The 22,182-nt window shown below is 41.8% G+C and overlaps 1 protein-coding gene across 1 annotated transcript in view; it reads right to left on the bottom strand.

Annotated features, from left to right (window-relative positions):
* aars1 (alanyl-tRNA synthetase 1) overlaps positions 1-21,568 on the bottom strand; it is a 51,876-nt gene extending 30,308 nt beyond the window's left edge. Inside the window, exons 1-8 of the mRNA XM_080187253.1 lie at positions 21,509-21,568; positions 18,672-18,835; positions 13,467-13,655; positions 12,425-12,570; positions 11,698-11,889; positions 10,057-10,201; positions 9,224-9,369; positions 5,236-5,344 (exon numbers count right to left, since the gene is read on the bottom strand). Coding sequence (XP_080043379.1) covers positions 5,236-5,344; positions 9,224-9,369; positions 10,057-10,201; positions 11,698-11,889; positions 12,425-12,570; positions 13,467-13,655; positions 18,672-18,815 — 1,071 coding nt within the window. The 5' untranslated portion in view covers positions 18,816-18,835; positions 21,509-21,568. The remainder of the gene's footprint in view (positions 1-5,235; positions 5,345-9,223; positions 9,370-10,056; positions 10,202-11,697; positions 11,890-12,424; positions 12,571-13,466; positions 13,656-18,671; positions 18,836-21,508) is intronic.
* Between the last annotated feature and the right edge of the window lie 614 nt (positions 21,569-22,182).

The raw sequence follows: 22,182 nt of genomic DNA, 5'->3' as shown, positions 1-22,182 counted from the left end.
CTGATAGAGGTCATAGAGGTTTACATCATGTAAACCTCTCGGCCCAATTTGTCCATGCCACCCTCCTTTCTTTTTTAAAATCCCTAAGCTAATCCCAATTGCCCACATTTGGCCCATAATTCCTCTATACCCACCATATCCATATAACTATCTAAAGGCTTTTCAAAACACAAAATTGTACCCGCCTCCACTACTACCTTTGGCAGCTTGTTGAGGCACTCACAATCTTCTGAGAAAAAAATTGCCCCTCTGGACACTTTCATATCTCTCCCCTCTCACCTTAAACCTATGCCCTCTAGTTTTAGACTCCCCTACCTTTGGGAAAATATATTGACTATCTAGCTAATCTGTATCCCTCATTATTTTATAGACTTCTATAATATCACCCCTCAGCCTCCAATGCTCTAAAGAAAAAAGTCCCAGTCTATTCAGCCTCTCCTTATAACTCAATCCATCAAAGTCCTGGTAGCATCCTAGTAAATCTCTTCAGCACTCTTTCTAGTTTAATAACATCCTTTCTATAATAGGATGACCAGAATTGCACACAATATTCCAAGTGTGGCATTACCAATGTCTTGTACAACTTCAACAAGACATCCCAACTCCTGTATTCAATATCCTGACCGATGAAACAAAGCATGCTGAATGCTTTCTTCACCACTCTGTCTACCCGTGACTCCACTTTCAAGGAGCTATGAACATGTACCCCTAGATCTCTTTGTTCTGTAACTCTCCCCAATACACTACCATTAACTGAGTAAGCCCTGCCCTGGTTCAATCTATCAAAATACCTCATCTCGCATTTATCTAAATTAAATTCCATCTGCCATTCGTCAGCCCACTGGTCCAATTGATCAAGATCCCGTTGCAATTGGAGACAACTTTCTTTACTGTCCACTATGCACCAATCTTAGTGTCATGTGCAAACTTACTAACCATGCCCCCTTTATTCTCATCCAAATCATTAATATAAATGACAAATAATAGTGGACAAATAACAGTGGACCCAGCACCCAGCACTGATCCCTGAGGCACACTGCTGGTCACAGCCACCAGTTTGAAAAATAACCCTTGACAACCACCTTCTGGCTTCTGTCAAGAAGCCAATTTTGTACCCATTTAGATACCTCACCCTGGATCCCGTGAAATTTAACCCTATGCAATAACCTACCATGTGGTACCTTGTCAAAGGCCTTGCTAAAGTCCATGCAGACATCAACTGCACTGCCCTCATCCACTTTCTCAATTACACCTTCAAAAACTCAATCAAATTTGTGAGACCTGATTTTCCACTCAAAGCCATGCTGACTGTGCCTAATCAATCAGTCCTTGCATCTCTAAATGCCTGTAGATCCTGTCTCTCAAAATACCTTCCAACAATTTACCCACCACAGGTGTGAGGCTCACTGGTCTGTAGTTCCCAGGCTTTTCCCTGCAGGCCTTTTTAAACAAAGGCACAACATTTGCCACTCTCCAATCTTCAGGTACCTCACTCGTGATTATTGATGATGGTCTCATTAACTGTAGAAAAACATCCTAACTTTTACATTCCATTCCTCTTGCAATAAACAACAGCATTCCATTTGCCTTTCTAATCACTTGCTGGATCACTTTTTGTGATTCATGTATCACAGAACCCAGAAGCCTTCGTATTTCACAATTCTGCAATCTCTCTCCATTTAAATAATTTTCTGATTTTCTATTTTTGCCAAAGTCGACACAATCACATTTTCCCACATTTATGTCTACTGCCAAATTCACTTCACCTATCTAGATTCTTCTGCAGGCTCCTCGTGTCCTCTTCACAGCTTACTTTCCAACCCATCTTTGTGTCAACAACTAATTTAGCAACTAAATATTTGCTCCCTTCATCCAAGTCATTGGTATAAACATGACAGTGGCAGAGTAGTAATGCCACTGGACTAGTAATCCAGAGGCTCAGGAAAATTAGCTGGTGATACAAGTTCAAATCTCACCTTGGCTGCTGGTAGAACCTAAAATCCAATTAATTAATCTGGAATTAAAATCAATGATGGTGACCATGAAACTATCATTGATTGTCCAAAAAAAAATCTGGTTTAGGAATGCCCTTTAGGAAAGGAAATCTGTCACCTTACCTAGCTGACATAGGACTTCAGACCTCAGCAAGGTAGTTGACTCTTAACTGTCCACTGAAATTGCTAAACAAGCTACTCAGTTCATTGGTGATTAGGGATGTAACAAATGCTGGCCTTGCCAGTGATGCTAACCTATCACTAAAAAAACTGTAAATAGTTGAGTACCCCTTTGGCATTCCATTCAACACATCTTGCCAATGTGAAAATGACCCATTTATTCTTACTGTTTCCTATTGGTAAGCCAAACCTCTATCCATACTAATATGCTATCCCTGACAGCATAAGCTCTTATTTTGTGCATCACCTTTGATGTGGCATCTTGTTAAGTGCCTTCTGGAAATCTAAACATAGCACATCCACAGATTCCCCTTTATCCAGGTTGTTACTTCTTCGAAGAACACCAATAAATTAATCAAACATGATTTCCCTTTCACAAAACCATGATGATTCTGTCTGGATTTAAGTGCCCTGCTTTAGTTTCCTTAATATTAGTTTCCAGCAATTTCCCCACAACAGATGTTAAGCTAACTGGCCTATAGTTTTATACTTTGTCTCCCTCTTTTCCTGAATGGAACATTCACTATTTTCTAATTTTATGATACCTTTCCAGAACATGGCTATTTCTGGAAAATTAAAAGCTACGAATTGACTATCTCAGCAACCAGTTTTAACACCCTGGGATGAAATCCATCAGGACCTGAGGACTTGTCAGCTTTTAGTTCTAATTATTTGCTCAGTACCCTTTCCACGGTGATTGAGGAAGTAGAATATAAACAATGAGTTAACTCAGAAAGTATGGGTTAACATGACTTGATGTGGAAATGCCAGCGTTCAACTGGGGTAAACACAGTAAGAAGTCTCACAACACCAGGTTAAAGTCCAACAGGTTTATTTGGTAGTAAATGCCACTTCAACAAACTGTTTGTGATCAGAACTCCCACTCACCTGACGAAGGGGCAAACCCCGAAAGCTAGTGGCGTTTACTACCAAATAAACTGTTGGACTTTAACCTGGTGTTGAGAGGCTTCTTACTGTGTTAACATGATTTGACAGGATGAGAAAAGATAGCATGACTCGAATAAAATGAAGGCATACAAAGAATGGAATGCTCTCGGAAGTGAGCTAAAACCATATAAGTGATTTAATTATGGTGCAATTGTATTCTGGTAAAGATCTATTGGGTAAACGAGGTAGGAGAGCCATTGTATTGAGGAATGTGATTAAATCAGTACCGAATTGAATGCACTCGTATGATTAGATCTGTATAAAAGTCTATAACAGAACAACTGGGAGCAGATCCTTCCACTTCCAATGGCCATTGTAAACGCGAAATAAAGTAATACTGTGTGATTTGTTGTGATGTAGGTTGTTCTTTAAAATTTCCTTTAACATGATTGTAATAGTTTTAAATTCTTCCCTGCTTTTCGCATCCTGATTCACAATTATTTGTATCCTCTACAGTGAAGACAGATATAAAATATCTCAATTCATCTGCCACTTCCTTATTTTCCATCATTAATTTCCCATGATCGCTCTCTACAGCACCAACAATCACTTTACTTTTTTTCCTTTATAAATACCTGTAAGAACTCTTACTATCTGTTTTTATATTTCCAGCCATCATTCTCTTGTACTCTAATTCAGGATGTTGCTACCAAGGCAAAGTGATCATCTGCCTATTACAAAAATGAATTTCAGTGCTGACCTGATGCCAGGTATATACCTTCTACTCTAATTCAGGATGTTGCTACCAAGGCAAAGTGATCATCTGCCTATTACAAAAATGAATTTCAGTGCTGACCTGATGCCAGGTATATACCTTCTACATCCCAATGATTGGCAGTTTGTATCAAACAACACATCCCTTTGGCTATTTGAAATAGACAAAATACTAACTATACCAAACCATCCCATGCTTATGAAACTCCAAATATAGGGTCGAACATCAGGTATGATTCCCTGATTGGACAGCACCTGTTAAACAATCCTTGTTGTGCTAAGTATTATACTGAAAACCAACTGAAGGTTGTCAGTTGGGCTCAAAGGGTGACTTACCTAACCAAGCTAGAAGCCCATATACTTCTGTCCTTTGCAGACAGAAGGAACACAAGCAACTTTGCACCCCTTTCAACCAAATATAAGTTTAGGCAACTGTCATTCCCTGGTTCATTCCACAGGGCAATGCCTTGACCAGATTTGACCTGTCCTGGTTGAATTTGAACAAAGCTGGGCAGTTAACTGTTCCATGCTGCATTCTCCACAGCAACGCCTTCACCGATCTAAGTACACTTGGCAATCAATCAGCACTCTCTTCTCATGCAGTATCAATTGTTGTTCCCTGCTATAATTGGTAATTTCTTGTGAGCTATCCTGATGAGTGTAAGGTGAAATGCTTTGATAGCATGTCTCTTTTTTCAGCAAAACTCTACCCTGTACCACCAAATAACTTTATTAAACTATTTTTCTTTGCTGGATTTTATATTTTGTTCAACTTTCGGACCTACTTTTCATCTTCATGGAATTGTATGCTTTTTCTTTCGTGACTGAGGGAACAAATGTGGGGGTAGAACTATCCATTGTTTAACATCAATGCTTGTAACTGGCCTTAAGCTACTACACTGGAGTGGTCTACAGTGGACTTCTCTGCATTGCTGTACAAAGGCTGTGCCTGGCCCCTTGCTGAGGAGTTAGGTCAAGGGATGCTCACCAATTCAAAGTTGATTAAAAAAAACCTAAAAGTATTCAAAACTGAAGCAAATACAAAGCTCCTAAAAGAGAGATGATTAACATTTCATGTGTATTCTCTTTGTCAAAGGAGTCTGACCATAGAATCTGCATTCAAATCATTTACCTGCCTTTTCTCTTTCGGTGACAAGGGGATTAAGGGTTATGGGGAGAGGGCAGGAATGTGGAACTGAGACACGACAGATCAGCCATGATCTTACTGAATGGTGGGGCAGGCTCGAAGGGCTAGATGGCCTACTCCTGCTCCTATTTCTTATGTTCTTATGGAGATTTGCTGCATTCTTCCAGCATTTTCTGTCTTCATTTTATAGGATAAACTTTTCGTTAAGAATTGTTCATTAGTCAATAATGACCAAGGCTGTAATATACATACCAAAGATTTCACCACCACATCAACCAGCGATGCAAAGAAACCCTTTGGGGCATTCAGCTTCTCATGGGAATATCGCACTGCTCTTCGTAAAATCCTTCTCAAGACATACCTGCATAGCAAAACATCTTTAATATCACTGGACTGTCACTTTATATAATCTGTACAGAAGGAGGTTGCAACCTGGTTAATTGTTCCAATTTCTAAAATGAATAAAGGGAAAGGTAATTGGCAGAATTTTTCCTTTTTTTATGCAATGACATTGGAGCTGTCAGCCACAGCAAAGATTTTCTCCGTCATATTGTTCAGAATTTAAAGTACCTAGTACTGCCTGTTCATAACCCTTTCCCCACTGAACAACATACTTACCCTTGTTTCTCCGGTAGGTCCACTCGTTCGGTACACACCATAGGAGATTGGCCGTAATTCACGCCGGCATACCCTCACACTGATGTGGATAGATAATCTAACAGATGATGGTGGGTGGGAGGAGATTTCAGATATAGAGGTGTGATAATAACATACAAATTTATTATAATAAAGTTTCCAACATAGATTACTGGGATTCCCATTACAGTAATGGAAGGGGCAGGAGGAACAATTGCAACAAACTTTATGCCAATCTGGACCTCCAGAATTTCCGCTCCCGCCACAAAATCCACCCAAGAAGAATGGGAGTGGAAAATCCCAGCCACTGTTTCCAATGGGATTTTTTGAATTCTATTCTCCCTCATGTCACTCCTTTGATATCACACATTGTAAAGAATGCTAGGACTACTCCAACCTGAAATGGGTCACAAAGGTAGCTGGACTGCTGTTCTTGAAAGTTTAAGGCAAAAAGAAGTATATGAATGTATACAGAAGCAGCAAATGATCTGTTAACATTAATGTTAATCGATGCTCCTTTCATCAGTGCTGTCCCTTGTTATTAGGGCAGTGAACTAAGAATGGATGAAGCCATACTGGCTGGTAGAGGCTCTTTGCTTTATTCAGAGATTTTTCTCTCCATCTGTCCTAAAGGTTCTGCTGTATCAGCCTTGTAGCTGGGCTATGCGGCACACAATGCCAGAAACTAGCCCCTGTACTAAGCAGCCATTCTTCATATGAAAACATGTGAGTGCAGCATGCTATTTGTCCAGAAGGAATCATAATCAAGGCCAAACATGTTCTCTTCAGGCAATTACTAAAAGGAGGAGATATATTAGGAGCAAAAACTTTGGTTTCTTCTCCTTAAATCTGTTAAACGTATCATCTACAACCACCACAGTTGTGAGCAGTTAACAGCACAAAACACTTGCAAAATTATTTAGGTCATGAAGGATTGTAACTCGGTCCTTAGTATCATTGCAGTTAAAAATTTTGCTGTTTGTCTACTTCGAGAGAAATTTCCTAAAGAAGTAATAAAATGTGCTTGGTGTGGGGAAGGTGATTACAAAGCATAATGGACGTGATTTAGTAGCCCCACTAAGTGGGCACAAATTTTATGAGATTTATCAGTTATTGCGAAAGGCTAAAAACTGGATTTGCACTTGCAAGATTTTCCCAACCCCTGCCTCTCCATGACACAGTAAGAAGGTGGGTCACCTGACAAAGGAACATCATTTCCGAAAGCTTGTGGGATTACTGTCAAATAAACTGGTTGGACTTAAACCTGGTGTTGTGAGACTTCTTACTGTGTTTACCCCAGTTCAACGCTGGCATTTCTCCATGATGCAATCAGGATCATGCCCAAGAAGTGCACAGGCCTGATTTGCAAACATTATAATTAACAGCTTGATGCTGCTACTTCTGCCGTCAGCATACCTTCCCACGCAGCTGATGTAACATCATGCTGGCGAGAATCACTACTGGCTTCAAAAACAAAAATCAGTTGTGATGACCATGCCACAGCACACAGGTAAGTATAGCTTTCAGGTGGTGAGGGATGTGACAGGGAGACCTACATACCCTACCAGGGTATACGGTGGGCCTCAAAGTTCAATTTGCATGAGTGCTAGCTGCAGAATATGAAAGTCTGAAATTTTAGTAAGCGTGGGAGTTTAAGAGATTAAATCTTAATCTTTTGCCTTCTTAAAATCTAACATATGTTATTTGTAATTGAAGGGTAGACAGTTAAGTATCTTTCAGGCCTAAGGAGAGTAAAAACAAATTATTCTCTTGGGACAAGCCAGGAGACTTAATTGGGGCAGTTAGGAGACTGGCACCTGCAACAAGTGAGACTGACACTATAAAAACAAGACCTTAGAGTATAATCTGCACAGAGTGCTAGCTGCAGAGAGTGGAAGTCTGGCATTTTGGGAAGTATGGGAGTTTAAGAGAAATGGGGGAGGGAGGTATTGCTGACTCTTATTTCCCTTGTTACGTCCGCAGGTCAATGGGCGGCAGGCACAGACACAAGCCAGAGGGCTGGGAGGTAAGGTGCCGCAGTCCTACAATATTGAGTGAACATGCCCATGTGATATCCCAGGTAAGTGCTTAATAAGTATTTCTCTCTTCTCAGGCTTATTTTGAGGTTGAAGACTAAGTAGTGTGAAAACTAAAGATCAGTACTAAAATTAAAACCAAATTGAAAATCTAATTAAATAAATTAGGGATACATGACCAGACGAAATGTTGCAGCTGCAGCATGTGGGACCTGGTGGACCCCAATAATGATTAATAGCAACATCATCTGTAGCAAAAATATTCATTGCTCGAGGAACTTCGGCTCAGAGTCACTGGAGGCTGAGCTTCAGGCTTTGCAACACATGAGGGAGGGGGTGCTGTGTTTCAGGAGGCAGTCATATAGATTAACTACTTTGAATTCAGACAGTGATCACGTACAGGAGGGTGTGACTACAAGTGAGGCAAGTAGAGGGATCCAAAAGGTAGCAGTGCAGGCGTCTGAACCCTTGCCCTGGTCCAACAGGTTTGAGATTCTTCAACATGTAACGGGAGAATATCATTGTTGTGGTCCATGTAGATACCAACAACACAGGGCAAACAAGGAGGTTCTGCACAGACAGTCTGAAGATCTAGTCACTAAGTCGAACAATAGAACCTCCAAGGTTATATCTCTGGATCACTACCTGAGCCATGTGCAAACTGGCATAGAGCACATAAAATTGGAGATTAATATAGCTCAGAGACTAATGTGGCAGAAATGGGTTTCAGTTTGCAGGGCACTGGCATCAGTACTATGGGAACCGGGGGCTGTCTTGCTGGGACAGCCTGTATCTGAACTGTCTGGGATAATGTTCTTGCAAACCATCTAACTAAGAAAGCAGAGAGGGTTTTAAACTAAACAGAGCGATACTTGGTTCTGCAGAGGAGATATGTATGTAGGCTTGCAAAGCAAAAGGATATAGCAGTATCACAAGGCATTATCAATAGGAAGGTAGAACAAGGATGGTCTATTCAGCTCCTCAAGCTTGTCCTGCCATTCAACGTGATCATGGCTGACCCATGACTTAACCCCATCCATCTGCCTTGGCTCCACAGACTTGTCTCCCTTTGCTAAACAAAAGTTACTGACGTCACTAAAAACAAATCAGAGTATTTTTTGCATTGCTGCTTGTCGAATCTTGCTGTGAAGCAAAGTGACTGCCAAATTTCCTCCATTACAATACTGATTACATTTCAAATATACTTCATTGGCAGTATTTTGAGGTCTAGATGCAATCTTTTTTCTCTTTTACGACACAGATGAAATCTATTTCAATCTCCTGTCCATTCACCTTTCTGAATAACTGCCTGACAGCAGGACCTTGCATGTAGCTCATCTACAACAATTAGAAGTGTTAGCTAGACTGTCCTGCTTTAACTGGCAAGATTGATATTGTTGCAGGAGTCAATACACCAAACAAGAGATTGTGCATTAGCAAGTAAACAATTAGTGTCCACTGGTTAGGAATGACAGAAATTCCTCATGACTGCTTTACAGACAAAAGCTAATGATTACCATTAATACAATATTGAGGTGCAATTTCAGAATTGAATGTATCCAACTTACCCTCTACCAGTGTTGTCTGGTCTGCCTCCATCAGACAAAGCAATTGTTATAGTCCTTGCATGATCTGCCAGCACTCTGTAGGCCATGTCTATCCCATCAACATCTTCAGCTCCCACCTTCCCAGTATACGTCCTGATGCCAGTTCCCTGGAATTTGAGAAGTTAACAATTGACACGCTGCTTTCAAACAGGACATCACAGAGTGGAAACAACAGTTAAACGTCCAGGACGTTTTTCTACTTATAGTAAGCTGCTACATAAATCCAATTTGTTGTTCCTCATCACCTAGTACCAGACAACTTTACAGAATACCATGCTGGCAAGTCGTGTTCCTGTTTGGTAAAGCCCTCATCTCCTGGCTTTCTGACATTAGAGAATAATGTTTCACTCAGGCAAGCCTCAAAATGGAGGCTGGTGCTGAAAGGCAATTCTTGCTTTAACTCTAGTACTGTAAAAATCCAGGACTAAGTATGAAATTTCTCACTTCATTGTAGCTGTAATGTCTGTAAACCCAGGCACATGTTGACAGTTTAGTCTCACACTGAAACACTGCAGCCACCAGTCGAGGAGAAGTTCTTTTTCAACACCCGAAGTGTTGGTAATTCAAATATCAGGAATCTTATACAGTGACATTAACTTCAAATATATTTTAAAATAAGCTGAATGGTCTCAGTGTTATATTACTCTGCGATTCTAATTTTGATACACCAATGAAATCCTTAACTACAAAACTCATTCAAGGAAGAGAGAAACACGCTCGGAAACAGATAAACAGGGTAAAAGGCACCACAACTTGAGACTGCAGTAGATAAATTGACGTTTTTAATACTTTACTTTTTGAATGGCTTCAAAGTAAGGTTGAAAAAGGTCAGTGTCATAGTTTGACATCTTTTGCTGCAGAATTGACACCAGCCGTTCCAACCCCATCCCAGTATCAATGCTCTTCTTAGCCAGAGGTTTCAGACTGCCATCAGCTTCTCTAGAGATGAAAGGAAAGCAGCAGTTAGCTTTGTTGATGACAGGATAGCAGTCCTGTAAACAGTATAGACGGAAATGAAATATCACAAAAATATATTAATGAATGAAGTGAATGGGGCAAAACTAACAAATGATTTCAATGTCAGCAAATCAGAGACCTTGTCCCTTAAAAATGGAACAGGGTACTTTGTAAATGGCAAAAAGGTAGGAACAGCAGAGGTTAAAAGGCTTGGCAGTCCAGGTGCATAGATCATTAAAATGTCATGAACAAACAATAATCAAAAAGATTGAAGGAATGCTGGCCTTTAGATCTAGAGACCAAGAAGTGGGCAAAAGTCATGTAGCAGCTGTGCAAAGCCCTGGTTAGATGGCCCAGCAGGAAGAGCAGTGTTAACTTACAGAATGTACACATGATTCTCTGGGCACACACACGCACCTCTGAGATAGACAAATTTTTGTTAACTGAGGCACTAAGTGACAGGGAGTAAAGACAGGTTTGTGGAATTAGGTTGCAGATCTGCCAGGATCTCATTTGAATGATAGAACAGGCTCGAGGAGCAAAATTACCTACTCCTGCTCCTACATTTGGAACAGAAGTATCTCTTATCTGCTCAGTGCAAGCTACTGAGGAACAGTTAAGTATACTACTATGAAATTTTATGTCAGTTCAGAAAGTAACACAGTCAAAGGAAACTAGGGAAGCATTGGATGTTGAGCACCATCATTTTGAATTCATCATTCAATTCCTAAAGATGTTTCAACAGTAATTATGGTATTTCTCATAGGAGAACCAACGAGCTGGTGAACATTCAGCTACATCATGTGCATCAGCTGTGGTTCAGTTGATAGCACACCAACCTAAGCCAGCAGGTTTTGTAGTAAAGTCCCAATCTAAGGCTTGAGCACAAAAATCAATAATTCAGTACAGTAATGCATCATTTGAGATGCTTTCTTTTAGATAAAATATTTAATAAAGGAACCATCTGCTTTCTCAGGTGTGCATAACAGGTTCCTTTCGCACTATTTCTAAGAAGAGCAGTGGAAGTTTCCCCGGTATTCTCAGCAAAATTTATCCCTTGATCAAAATCAAAAATCAGACTGTTTTGTCATTGTGGGTGCTTGCAATACATTACATTACAACACAACAGCGATTCCACTTCAACAGCACTTCACTGATTGTCAAGTGTTCGGGGACGCCCTATGGTTGAGAAAGTCTATGTAAATGCTATAGAAGATTTCTTTTAGATTATTGTGTAATACCAAGTTTATCATCTGTAAGGGAGTATAAGGGATTCAATTCTATGCCATGGGTGAGAGGTGAGGTACCATTGCCAGAAAGCATCTAGACAAATACAGCATATCAGGACAAAGCTCAGAAGCAAAATGAATTGCTTCAAGTGGCAATGTTGAGTTACTTTGCTTTTTGGTAATAATGTCGATCCATGTCTGACAGAGCAGGAAGGTTTGATAACGTGGTGACTGATGAGATGTGGTTACCTGTTGAACTGAATGAACACAAGGTTCCAGACCTCCAGAACATTAGGATCGTCCATGTTGACCAGGTGAGCAGCATCACGCCCTCCGATGCGATCATAATGCATCTCACTGCAGGGGCCACAAGGGCCAGTGTCACCCATCTCCCAAAAATTATCCTTCATGTTTCCTGGCAGAATCCTTTCCTCAGCCATTCTGAGCAGAAAGATATAATCAACTATATTTAATACAGCAGCAAAAAGCCCAGACCACCTTCTAACTGCACACCAATGCTCTGTGCAAGTCAGAGACAGAAGTGATTTTCTCTAATTAAATCTTTTACAACAGAAAATGTGTTTTTTTTAAACATCTATTCTACTCCTAAATACTTAACAAATGATAGAGCTCCTTAAATGATCCCAGAATGGAATCTTCCTAGTCCATTTTGCTACCAAAGTCAATCACAGATCTGCAAGGAGTTAACCAATCCCAGCAAGGGTAGCAATGCATAAGCATAGTCATTTCAAGCTCATTCCTCTAGTATATGCAGTTGAAGGCTTCCCCCGCCCACCCAAAAAAAACTAAAATGCTTTGGTATAAAGAAGAATGTAGATAGAATACATATGGAACAGGACTGAGTTACAATAGGGTATGTCACTCAGCTCCAACTCACACTCATCAATTAGTGAGAAAAGGCAGTGAAAGGAAATTAGACTAGAAAAAGAAGGAACTCTCTTTAACAAAATCTCACCCAAGATTTAGCCAGATTTGCTTGCATTCAAGATCTGGTTCCAGTCCAGCTTTCTCATTTCCTCCAAAGTAAGTCACATAAAGCCTTTCAATGGGGATCCCAAACTCTTTCGTCAGGAGCTCTAAGGCCATCTCACAAGCCAGTGCCTGCAGAGACAACGAAAAAAAATGTCATCCTCACACAAACTGAATTAGCAGAAGTTCCCAATTCTGTTACTTTGAACAAAATAGTAGCATAGGTTGTATTTGTGGAGTATATGTTGAATGAAGATCAATTTCAATCAATAAAGAGAACATATATACTACAATGGAAATGGAGATGGTCATCTGTACCTGGATAAGTTAGTCTCCCAGTAATTTGAAAACTAAGGTGCTGGGGAGCAGGTACAGAGGAGATATTAGGGGTAAGTTTTTCACTCAGAGTGGTGAGTGAGTGGAATCGGCTGCTGTTGGTGGTGGTAGAGGCGAACTTGCTGGGGTCTTTTAAGAGACTCCTGGATGAGTACATGGGATTTAATGGGATTGAGAATTATAGATAGGCCTGTTAGGTATGGATATGATCAGCGCAACCTGTGGGCCAAAGGGCCTGTTTGTGCTGTAGTGTTCTATGTTCTATGTAGGGTGTCTACTATCGAATTAACAGGTATGATCTGACACTGACCCAATGTGATGGGGGCTTCCAATGCTACTTTGCATTGTTAAGAGTTACACCTATTTTTACATTCCTATCTTTGGGTTCTTACTCTGCCTCTAGCATGTCAATCAAGTCACCATTCGTAACAGCCTCATTCCTTAACAGCATCATGCACAGGTGCTATTATATTGTTGGGGTATATTGTTGAATAATGAAGTTTATCGATCTTGCTGTGTGACCTTTCGTTACCTGAATGACACAGTCCCAAAGTGAATTAGCCCACACCTCCATCATATACACCCATTCTAAACTTCAGCAAGTGTCATTAATAAGGTTTTAGCAATTTCACACATTTCTTGTTCTTTATTTACCAGTTTAAGACATTTTCTAAGAAAACTGCTCACTTTACCTTGAAGTAATCGCCAAAGGACCAAGAACCTAACATCTCAAAGAAAGTGTGATGATAAACATCCTTCCCCACGTCATCCAGGTCATTGTGTTTCCCTCCAGCGCGGATACATTTCTGAGTATTTGCAGCTCTTGTTAGTTTTGCCATTGGGTGGGATGGGTCAATGGTGTTCAAGAAAATTGGTTTAAACTGCAAAGAAAAAAAAAATTTTCAGTAAAAAAAATGGTTCTTGCTGTGAATGTGGCTTCCCTTGAAAAATCTATGCTCCAACCTCCAGAGATGCTGACCCTTGCTGTGGTACAGTTCCATATCTGCAAGCAGTTATCCAACATTGCACCCAAATGGCTCATGTTAGCCATTGGGCTTAAAATCAGAGCTGTACCCAACCTGCCTTCAGCAGACTTCCACACATCACCCTACAATACAATCAAATGGGAATCTGGTATGACTTTCAACATTCCCTTCAAGGAGTAGTGAATCCAAGTGCAGAAGCCAAGCTACTTCCTCAGCTGCAATCGACCAGTTTGGGACTTCTGGTCTATATGGTTTATTAACACTGCACTCAGCAATGCCTTTACCCGCTGGGTAATTAGAATGCACGTTGAGGGGATTGGTAACAGTATATCATTTACAAAGCCGAAAATTCACTTGTCTATGTCCATCACGGGATCAACTTGTGAGCATTATACATCAGGTGAAAATACATAATTTATTCCTCGCTAGGTTTGCGCATCTCATACATGTAAAAATACTAGCTTCTACATGCATGCAGTACACATTAGATCAAAACTGTAATCCAATTAAATTGTGGTTCTCCCCTGCCGCCCCTTCACCCCACCCTTCAACTTACCAACACCCCCATGAGCAGGCTCCAATCTCAGAGGCCTAAAATTTAATCCCAACCTTTCTGCCAGCACTAGGCTGAGCCTGGGTGTCCCAAGTCCTGTTAACAGCTAAGGACAGAAACTCCAGCTCTCCTGACCTCAGTCAGGAGCAATGAATTTTGGGATTCCTCCAATGAGATAATCTCTCAGCATTCTTACAGGTAGTGTAGGAGTCCTGCTGTTTGAAATATGGAACTGTTGAAAAACTGGTCATTTTTGAAGTAGATAACTTTATAAGTTAAGCCAATGCACACTGACTGGTTTTGCTTGAAAGCTGGAACAGGAACAGTAATGCCTAATGGCTGCTTATTGACAAGCTATCATAAGTTCATGCATCTTCGATCACAACTGCCCACAAAGAAAAAAAAATACATCAAATTGATTAATGGACATTTTTCTGAACTAGCAGAAGCTATTCAGGTATTATATAGGCTGGTTGTTCCAAGGATGCCAGATTTTTGACCTCACACTTGTATTTCATAACCCACTTCATGCACTGGATAGCACTCAGGACATCTGAGGGCATGTTCAGTATCACCTTTGTGAAAGAGTTCTGTTTGAAAAGCTGGGTCATTTTCATTAACCTCAATGTATGATGCTCCAATTCTAGTTAGCAGTGTTCTAGAAAGGACGAACTGTGAAGTAACATCTGCAACTCTCAGGTGACTAAGACAAGAACATAACTCTTTAATTGTTAATCCTTTATAACTATGCACCCTGTGAGTATTGCTTGTCAAACTGACTGCACTCATTAGAAAGATTCAACATTAATCCTTTAAATACCAAATCCATACTGATGATCAGATTTTAATTTACTGGAGATGAAATTATGCGCAGACCAGTAATATGATCCAGCATGGGAAACACTGACAAGTAGTAAGTATAATGCACACTGAGATTCCCCACATTATGAGCTGCTGGCTGCTTTAAATCATGGCATCAAATAGCATGATGGTGAGCCATTTCTCTCCAAGATGGATAAGATAAATAAGTCAGTAATCCCATGCTACTATTGCACACTGCCTGGTATCTGCTTACATGATGTGGGTATGCTGGCGTTGGACTGGCGTAAACACAGTAAAAAGTCTGACAACACCAGGTTTTAGTCCAACCTATTTATTTGATAATATACTCACAAGCTTTCGAGGGGACTGCCTCTTCGTCAGGTGAATGGAGAGTTCTGGCCTCAGACAGAGCATATAAAGCACAGACAGTTTAGAGATTACTGATTAAAATGCGAATCCTTACACCTAACCTGCTGTTCAAGACCTGAAGTGGCTGATAATGTGAGTGGAAGGAGCACTGATCACAGTTTAAAGAGATGTGTATTGTCTCCAGACAGTACAGTAAGTGAGGTTTTGCAAACCCAGGCAAGTCACGGGGGTTACAGATAGTGCGACATGAACCCAAGATCCCTGTTGAGACCGTCCTCATGTGTGCGGAACTTGGCTATCAGTCTCTGTTCAGCGACTCTGCGCTGTCGTGTGTCGTGAAGGCCGCCTTGGAGAATGCTTACCCGAAGGTCAGAGGCTGAATGCCCGTGACCACTGAAGTGTTCGCCAACAGGAAGGGAACAGTCTTGCCTGGTGACTGTCGAGCGATGTTCATTCATCCGTTGTCGTAGCGTCTGCATGGTCTCCCCAATGTACCATGCTTCGGGACATCCTTTCTTGCAACGTATCAGGTAGACAATGTTGGCCGAGTTGCAAGAGTATTTACCATGTACCTGGTGGATGGTATTCTCACGTGTGATGATGGTATCCGTGTCGATGATCCGGCATGTCTTGCAGAGGTTGATGTGACAGGGTTGTGTGGTATTGTGGTCACTGTTCTCCTGAAGGCTGGGTAGTTTGCTGCGAACAATGGTCTGTTTGAGGTTGTGTGGTTGTCTGAAAGCAAGAAGTGGGGGTGTGGGGATAGCCCTGGCGAGATGTTCGTCTTCATCAATGATATGTTGAAGACTCCGGAGAAGATGTCGTAGCTTCTCCGCTCCGGGGAAGTACTGGACGACGAAGGATACTCTGTCCACTGTGTCCTGTGTTTGCCTTCGGAGGAGATCGGTGCGGTTTTTCGCTGTGGCGCATCGGAACTGCCGATCTATGAATCGAGCACCATATCCTGTTCTTACGAGGGCATCTTTCAGGGTCTGGAGGTGTCTGTCTCGATCCTCCTCATCTGAGCAAATCCTGTGTATACGGAGGGCTTGTCCATAGGGAATAGCTTCTTTAACATGTTTAGGGTGGAAACTGGAGAAGTGGAGCATTGTGAGATTGTCTGTGGGCTTGCGGTACAGTGAGGTGCTGAGGTGACCGTCCTTAATGGAGATGCGTGTGTCCAAGAATGCAACTGATTCTGGGGAATAGTCCATGGTGAGTCTGATGATGGGGTGGAATTTGTTGATATCATCATATAGTTGTTTCAGTGATTGTTCACCATGAGGCCAAAGGAAGAAAATGTCATCGACGTATCTAGTGTACAGCATCGGTTGAAGATTCTGTGCAGTGAAGAAGTCTTGTTCGAACCTGTGCATGAAGATGTTGGCATATTGAGGTGCAAATTTGGTCCCCATGGCTGTTCCATGTGTCTGGATGAAAAACTGGTTGTTGAAGGTGAAGACATTGTGGTCCAGGATAAAGCGGATGAGTTGTAAAATTGCATCTGGAAACTGGCAGTTGTCAGCATTGAGCACTGAGGCAGTCGCAGCAATGCCATCGTTGTGGGGGATGTTGGTGTAGAGCGCTGAGACATCCATTGTGACGAGGAGTGTCCCTGGTTCAACTGCTCCGTGTGTGCTGAGTTTCAGTAGGAAGTCCGTAGTGTTGCGACAAAAGCTGGGGGTTCTTTGTACAATGGGTTTCAGGATGCCCTCGACGTAGCCGGAGAGGTTCTCACACAGAGTTCCATTGCCCGATACGATGGGACGGCCAGGTGTGTTTGCCTTGTGTATCTTTGGGAGGCAGTAGAGATCTCCAATGCGGGGAGTACGTGGAATGAGAGCACGGAGGGTGCTCTGAAGGTCCGGATCAAAGGTCTTGATCAGATTGTTGAGTTGACGAGTGTGTTCTTTGGTCAGATCTGTGGGTAATTGTCTGTAGTGTTCCTCATTGTTTAGTTGTCGGTACACTTCTTTACAGTAATCCGTTCTGTTCAGTATGACGATGGCCCCTCCTTTGTCTGCTGGTTTGATGACAATGTTGCGGTTTGTCTTGAGAGCGTGGATGGCGTTGCGTTGTGCTTGGGTGATGTTCGGGGCTGTCTTGTGAGTGCGGCTGATGAATCTGGTGTTAACACACCTCCTGATGCGTTACATAACTTACATAACAGCACTGACTGGGAAGCTACGACATCCTGGCCTTCACTGTCTGCCACAAGTTGAACAGTAAACAGGAAAACTGCCAATGCTGGAACTGCACAGCAGGTTAGTCAGCAATTGTACGGAGAGGAGCAAGGTTATGACCTTTCCAATGCTACACCTAATCAGAACACTCTGATGAAGGGCAAGCACCCAAAATGCTTTACTAGTCTGTTTTCATTACAGATCATGTCTGCTGTGTATTTCCAGCATTTTCATAATGTTGTAGTGTTTGTTTCGTCCTTCACATTCCATTCCCTGACTCCCTACACAATCCAACTCACATGGCTGCGGAAGATGGTTATAAATTAGATTTCACTATTGAAGACACAGCCTCCCCAAATCTTTCCCAATGTGCTTTTTCTGTTCTGAATATAAAAGTTTAGAGCCTGTAATATTACAGCCCAGTCCAATAACTATTTGAAGTCCAATTTGGGGTATGGCAGAGAAGCTCACACACTATCTGAAGAAACAAAAAATTCTGGTCTTTGTACTTAAGATGGGATGAACCCAATACAATTCACTGTCTTCTTTCAACAACAGTGTTGTGGAATTAGCAGTAAGTGAATGTGTTTGCTAAAAACTTTATCAAAACAAACTAAAAAAAAATACAGATATAACTTTATAATATTCAGATCTAAAGTCCACATGAAGGCCATCTACCAATCGGTGACCATCCCAGGTGGAAACAGCTCAGCACTAACGGGAAGGTGATTGGGTTCAAAGTCTAGGATGAGATAAAATGGGATAAAGGGTCTTCTTCATTCAAACCTACATTGTCTGATGGCAAGTGAATTGCGAAATGGTTAACTGGACCATAGTTTAAACAGATACAAATGAAGTACAGGTTGATGCCCCTCTTAACACAACGGATACATAAACATATTTTGCACAAATATCCACATAGCTCACTTCCAAGGTCATAGAGATGAAGAATCTTCACATGAACATGGCAATCTGTTGACCTACCTGGTTCATGCCTGCATTGGCAAACAGCAGCGTGGGATCATCGAGTGGGATCGTCGCTGAGGAGTGAACATACTCATGATTGTAACGTTTGAAGAAGTTAATGAACTTCTGGCGAATCTGCCCAGCATTTAGTGTAGAATCCATTTGGAAACAATCCACAGGTTCTGAAAGAAAAACGGGTACTTGTTAAGTGCGTAATTTAAGTTTTTTTCCACCTTTTTCCCCTCCTTCCAAATAACTCTTAGTTCTTCCTTCTTGTTTCACTTCTGAGACAGACTGTCCAGCCTTAAATATTGTGCAACATGAAATATTTGCATAAATTTGAATTTGCTTGTGTTTTGCCATCCTTCCTTAAACCAGCTCTTCCCGACAGCCAAATCTCTGCTGAGTGATTTACAAGAAAACTATTCACTCCCTAATTCTGACATGAGAGACAAGCAGAAATGACTTTTGATACCTATTGTTTATGTCCTGTTAAACTGAAAGTATAACTGCATCAATTTAAATCAATGCCCTGACAGGTCTGAGAATAGTTTGTTCCCTAAAAGCAAGAAAAGCATTAATTTGATTATTTAAAATAGTGGAAAACTCTCACCCTGATAATTTCCACTAACTGACTGAAACCACCTGACAGTGATTTCATTTTAAAATAAATTACAGTTCATTCTATTTAGTTTATCCAATCAACTCCACAGGCTGTAGAGATAAAAACTATTTTTTTCCATTTTAAGAATAAGATATCCTGACAGAATCATATACTGGGATAGCATATGAATATAAAGCTTTGACAAAGGGTCGTCTGGACTCGAAACATCAGCTTTCTTCTCTCCTTACAGTTGCTGCAAGACCTGGTGAGATTTTCCAGCATTTTCTCTTTTGGTTTCAGATCCCAGCATCTGCAGTAATTTGTCTTCATTCAATAATTTAATTGATCCCAAACTGTAATCCTTTTACAAAGTACATTTACAAGGAGTCCTTTAGCTTGTAATAAATAGGTCTTTGAGTCAAACGAGAGTATAACACTTAACAGAAATATTACTATATACTTCAGCAACCAGACATCTGCTCCTCTGGAATTTATTTTCAAAGATTCCAGTTGACGTCAGTTTTGGATAAAAATGGAGGACTGTTTAAAGTGTCTTCAGGATATCAAAACTGCATCAATGTGTAAAGACAGTGCTACCAAGGGGCTTCATGGCTTCGAGCAGTCCCAATAAAAGTCCTACAAGTGGAACTTCCTTCAGTTTGTATCCATTTCATGACACTTGTGGACCCATTTGTATTCTCCATATTTTGAATCAAAAGTCCCTTTCTGAGGTGATCTTACCTAGTTAAGGTGTACAAAATTATGAAGGGCAGAGAGTAGGTTGGAAGATATGTCTCCCCTTAGTAAAAGGGTCAATACCAGGGGCATGGATTTAACGTAAGGGGCAGATTTAGAGAGAATGTGAGGAAAAACTTCTTCACCCGGAGGGTTGTAAGAATCTGGAACTCAATGCTTTAAAGGGTGGTAAAGGGAGCAACCCTTACAACATTTAGATCAGCATTTGATATGCCATTGCACACAAGACTGCGGACCAAGTGCTGAAAAACAGGATTAGAATAGATAATGGTTGACTGCACAGATGCAAAGGGCCAAAGGGCCTTTTTCTGTGCCATAACACTCCAATACTCTGTTCTTGTTTCAGATTCCAGTTTCCTCCATATTTTGCTTATTTTAGTGAACAGCAGAGCAGGCTGGAAGAGCCAAATGAGCAGCACAGTGGTTAGCACTGCTGCCTCACAGCACCACAGACCCAGATTCAATTCCAGCCCTGGGTGACTGACTATGTGAATTTTGCACATTCTCCTAGCATCTACGTGAATTTCCTCTGGGTGCTCTTTTTTCCTCCCACAGTTCAGAGATGTGCAGATTAGATGGATTGAGCATGCTAAATTGCCCCTTAGTGTCCTAAGGCTAGGGGGATTAGCAGAGTAAATGCAGGGTTATGAGGATAGGACAGGGGAAACAGCACTCTGTCAGACAGTCAGTACAGATTCAAAGAGGAGAATAGCCTCCTCCTGGACTGTAAGGATTCTATGAATCCTGCTCCCAAGACCTAAGATCCTAGATGAGGTTGAGTTTGCCCCACCCATCCTCAACATTGTATAGGAATGTCAGCCTTGATTATGGCAGTTTCTGGAGTGGAACATGAACTAGTGCATTCAAAGGACAGAGTTTCTGATACCAACCAGAGGCCCTCACTCACACACACACACACACACGGCAGAACAGGGGCACAGTGGTTAGCACCGCTGCCTCCCAGCACCAGGGACCCAGGTTCAATTCCAGCCTCAGAGTCACTGTCCGTGGAATTTGCACATTCTCCTGCGTGGGTTTCCTCCTACAGTTCAAAGATGTGCATGGTGTTAGGTGGATTGACTATGCTCCTTAGTGTGAGGGAAATTAGCAAGGTAAATATGTGGAACTAGAAATGGGGCCTCGGTGTGGTTCTGGGCGATGCAAACTCAATGGGCCGAGTGGCCTCCTTCTGATCTGTATATCTGATGTTGTAAACATATGTTAGATAATGAAATGTCATTTCTTATACATGCGATGTTCTATGTGACAGTAGGTGAAATGATGCTTTATGTTTTATATAATATTGGGTGATATATTAACAGTTCCGGCCGCCCGTGCCCTCTCTGATGGGCCGCAACACCGGCTCAGATTGGAACCACTAAGACCCCGACCCCGACCCCAACCCCAGTCAGAAACGGTTCCGCTAAATCGTTCGGAAATAGAAACACCGCCGACTCAGACTCGGTTCGCCTACCGAGCCCGGCCTCGCACTCACCGGCCCTCAGTCCCCGCTCCCGGCTCCCGGCTCACCGCCGCGGCCCGGCACAGCTCTCAGCCCCGCCCCCAAACCACTCCTATTGGCCGGGCCAGCATTGCGGATTCCGATTGGTTTAACGTCTGTCAATCCAGAACCCTGCCCCGCCCCCACGCCGGGCTGATGCAACCCTCTGATCCACGTGACTGCGGGTCTGGCCCGTACCTGTCAATCAATCAGTGTCGGTGCTGGCAATGTCTGCAGCATGCAAATCTCAGTAAAAAGTCTGACAACACCAGGTTTTAGTCCAATCTATTTATTTGATAATATACTCACAAGCTTTCGAGGGGACTGCCTCTTCGTCAGGTGAATGGAGAGTTCTGGCCTCAGACAGAGCATATAAAGCACAGACAGTTTAGAGATTACTGATTAGAATGCGAATCCTTACACTTAACCTGCTGTTCAAGACCTGAAGTGGCTGATAATGTGAGTGGAAGGAGCACTGATCACAGTTTAAAGAGATGTGTATTGTCTCCAGACAGTACAGTAAGTGAGGTTTTGCAAACCCAGGCACAGCATGCAAATCTCGGCAGCAACTTGTATTAATATGGGGTCTTTCCCATCTCGAAGCTTCACGCTTAAAAATGAGCAGCTGCAAAAATGCTCAGGCAAGTCATAGGCTGCGAATCCTGCAG

The sequence above is a fragment of the Carcharhinus amblyrhynchos genome, chromosome 4 (assembly GCF_965287045.1).
Source record: "Carcharhinus amblyrhynchos chromosome 4, sCarAmb.v2.hapA, whole genome shotgun sequence".
NCBI classification, from domain to species: Eukaryota; Metazoa; Chordata; class Chondrichthyes; order Carcharhiniformes; family Carcharhinidae; genus Carcharhinus; species Carcharhinus amblyrhynchos.
This window is presented reverse-complemented; position numbering and strand designations above follow the sequence as displayed.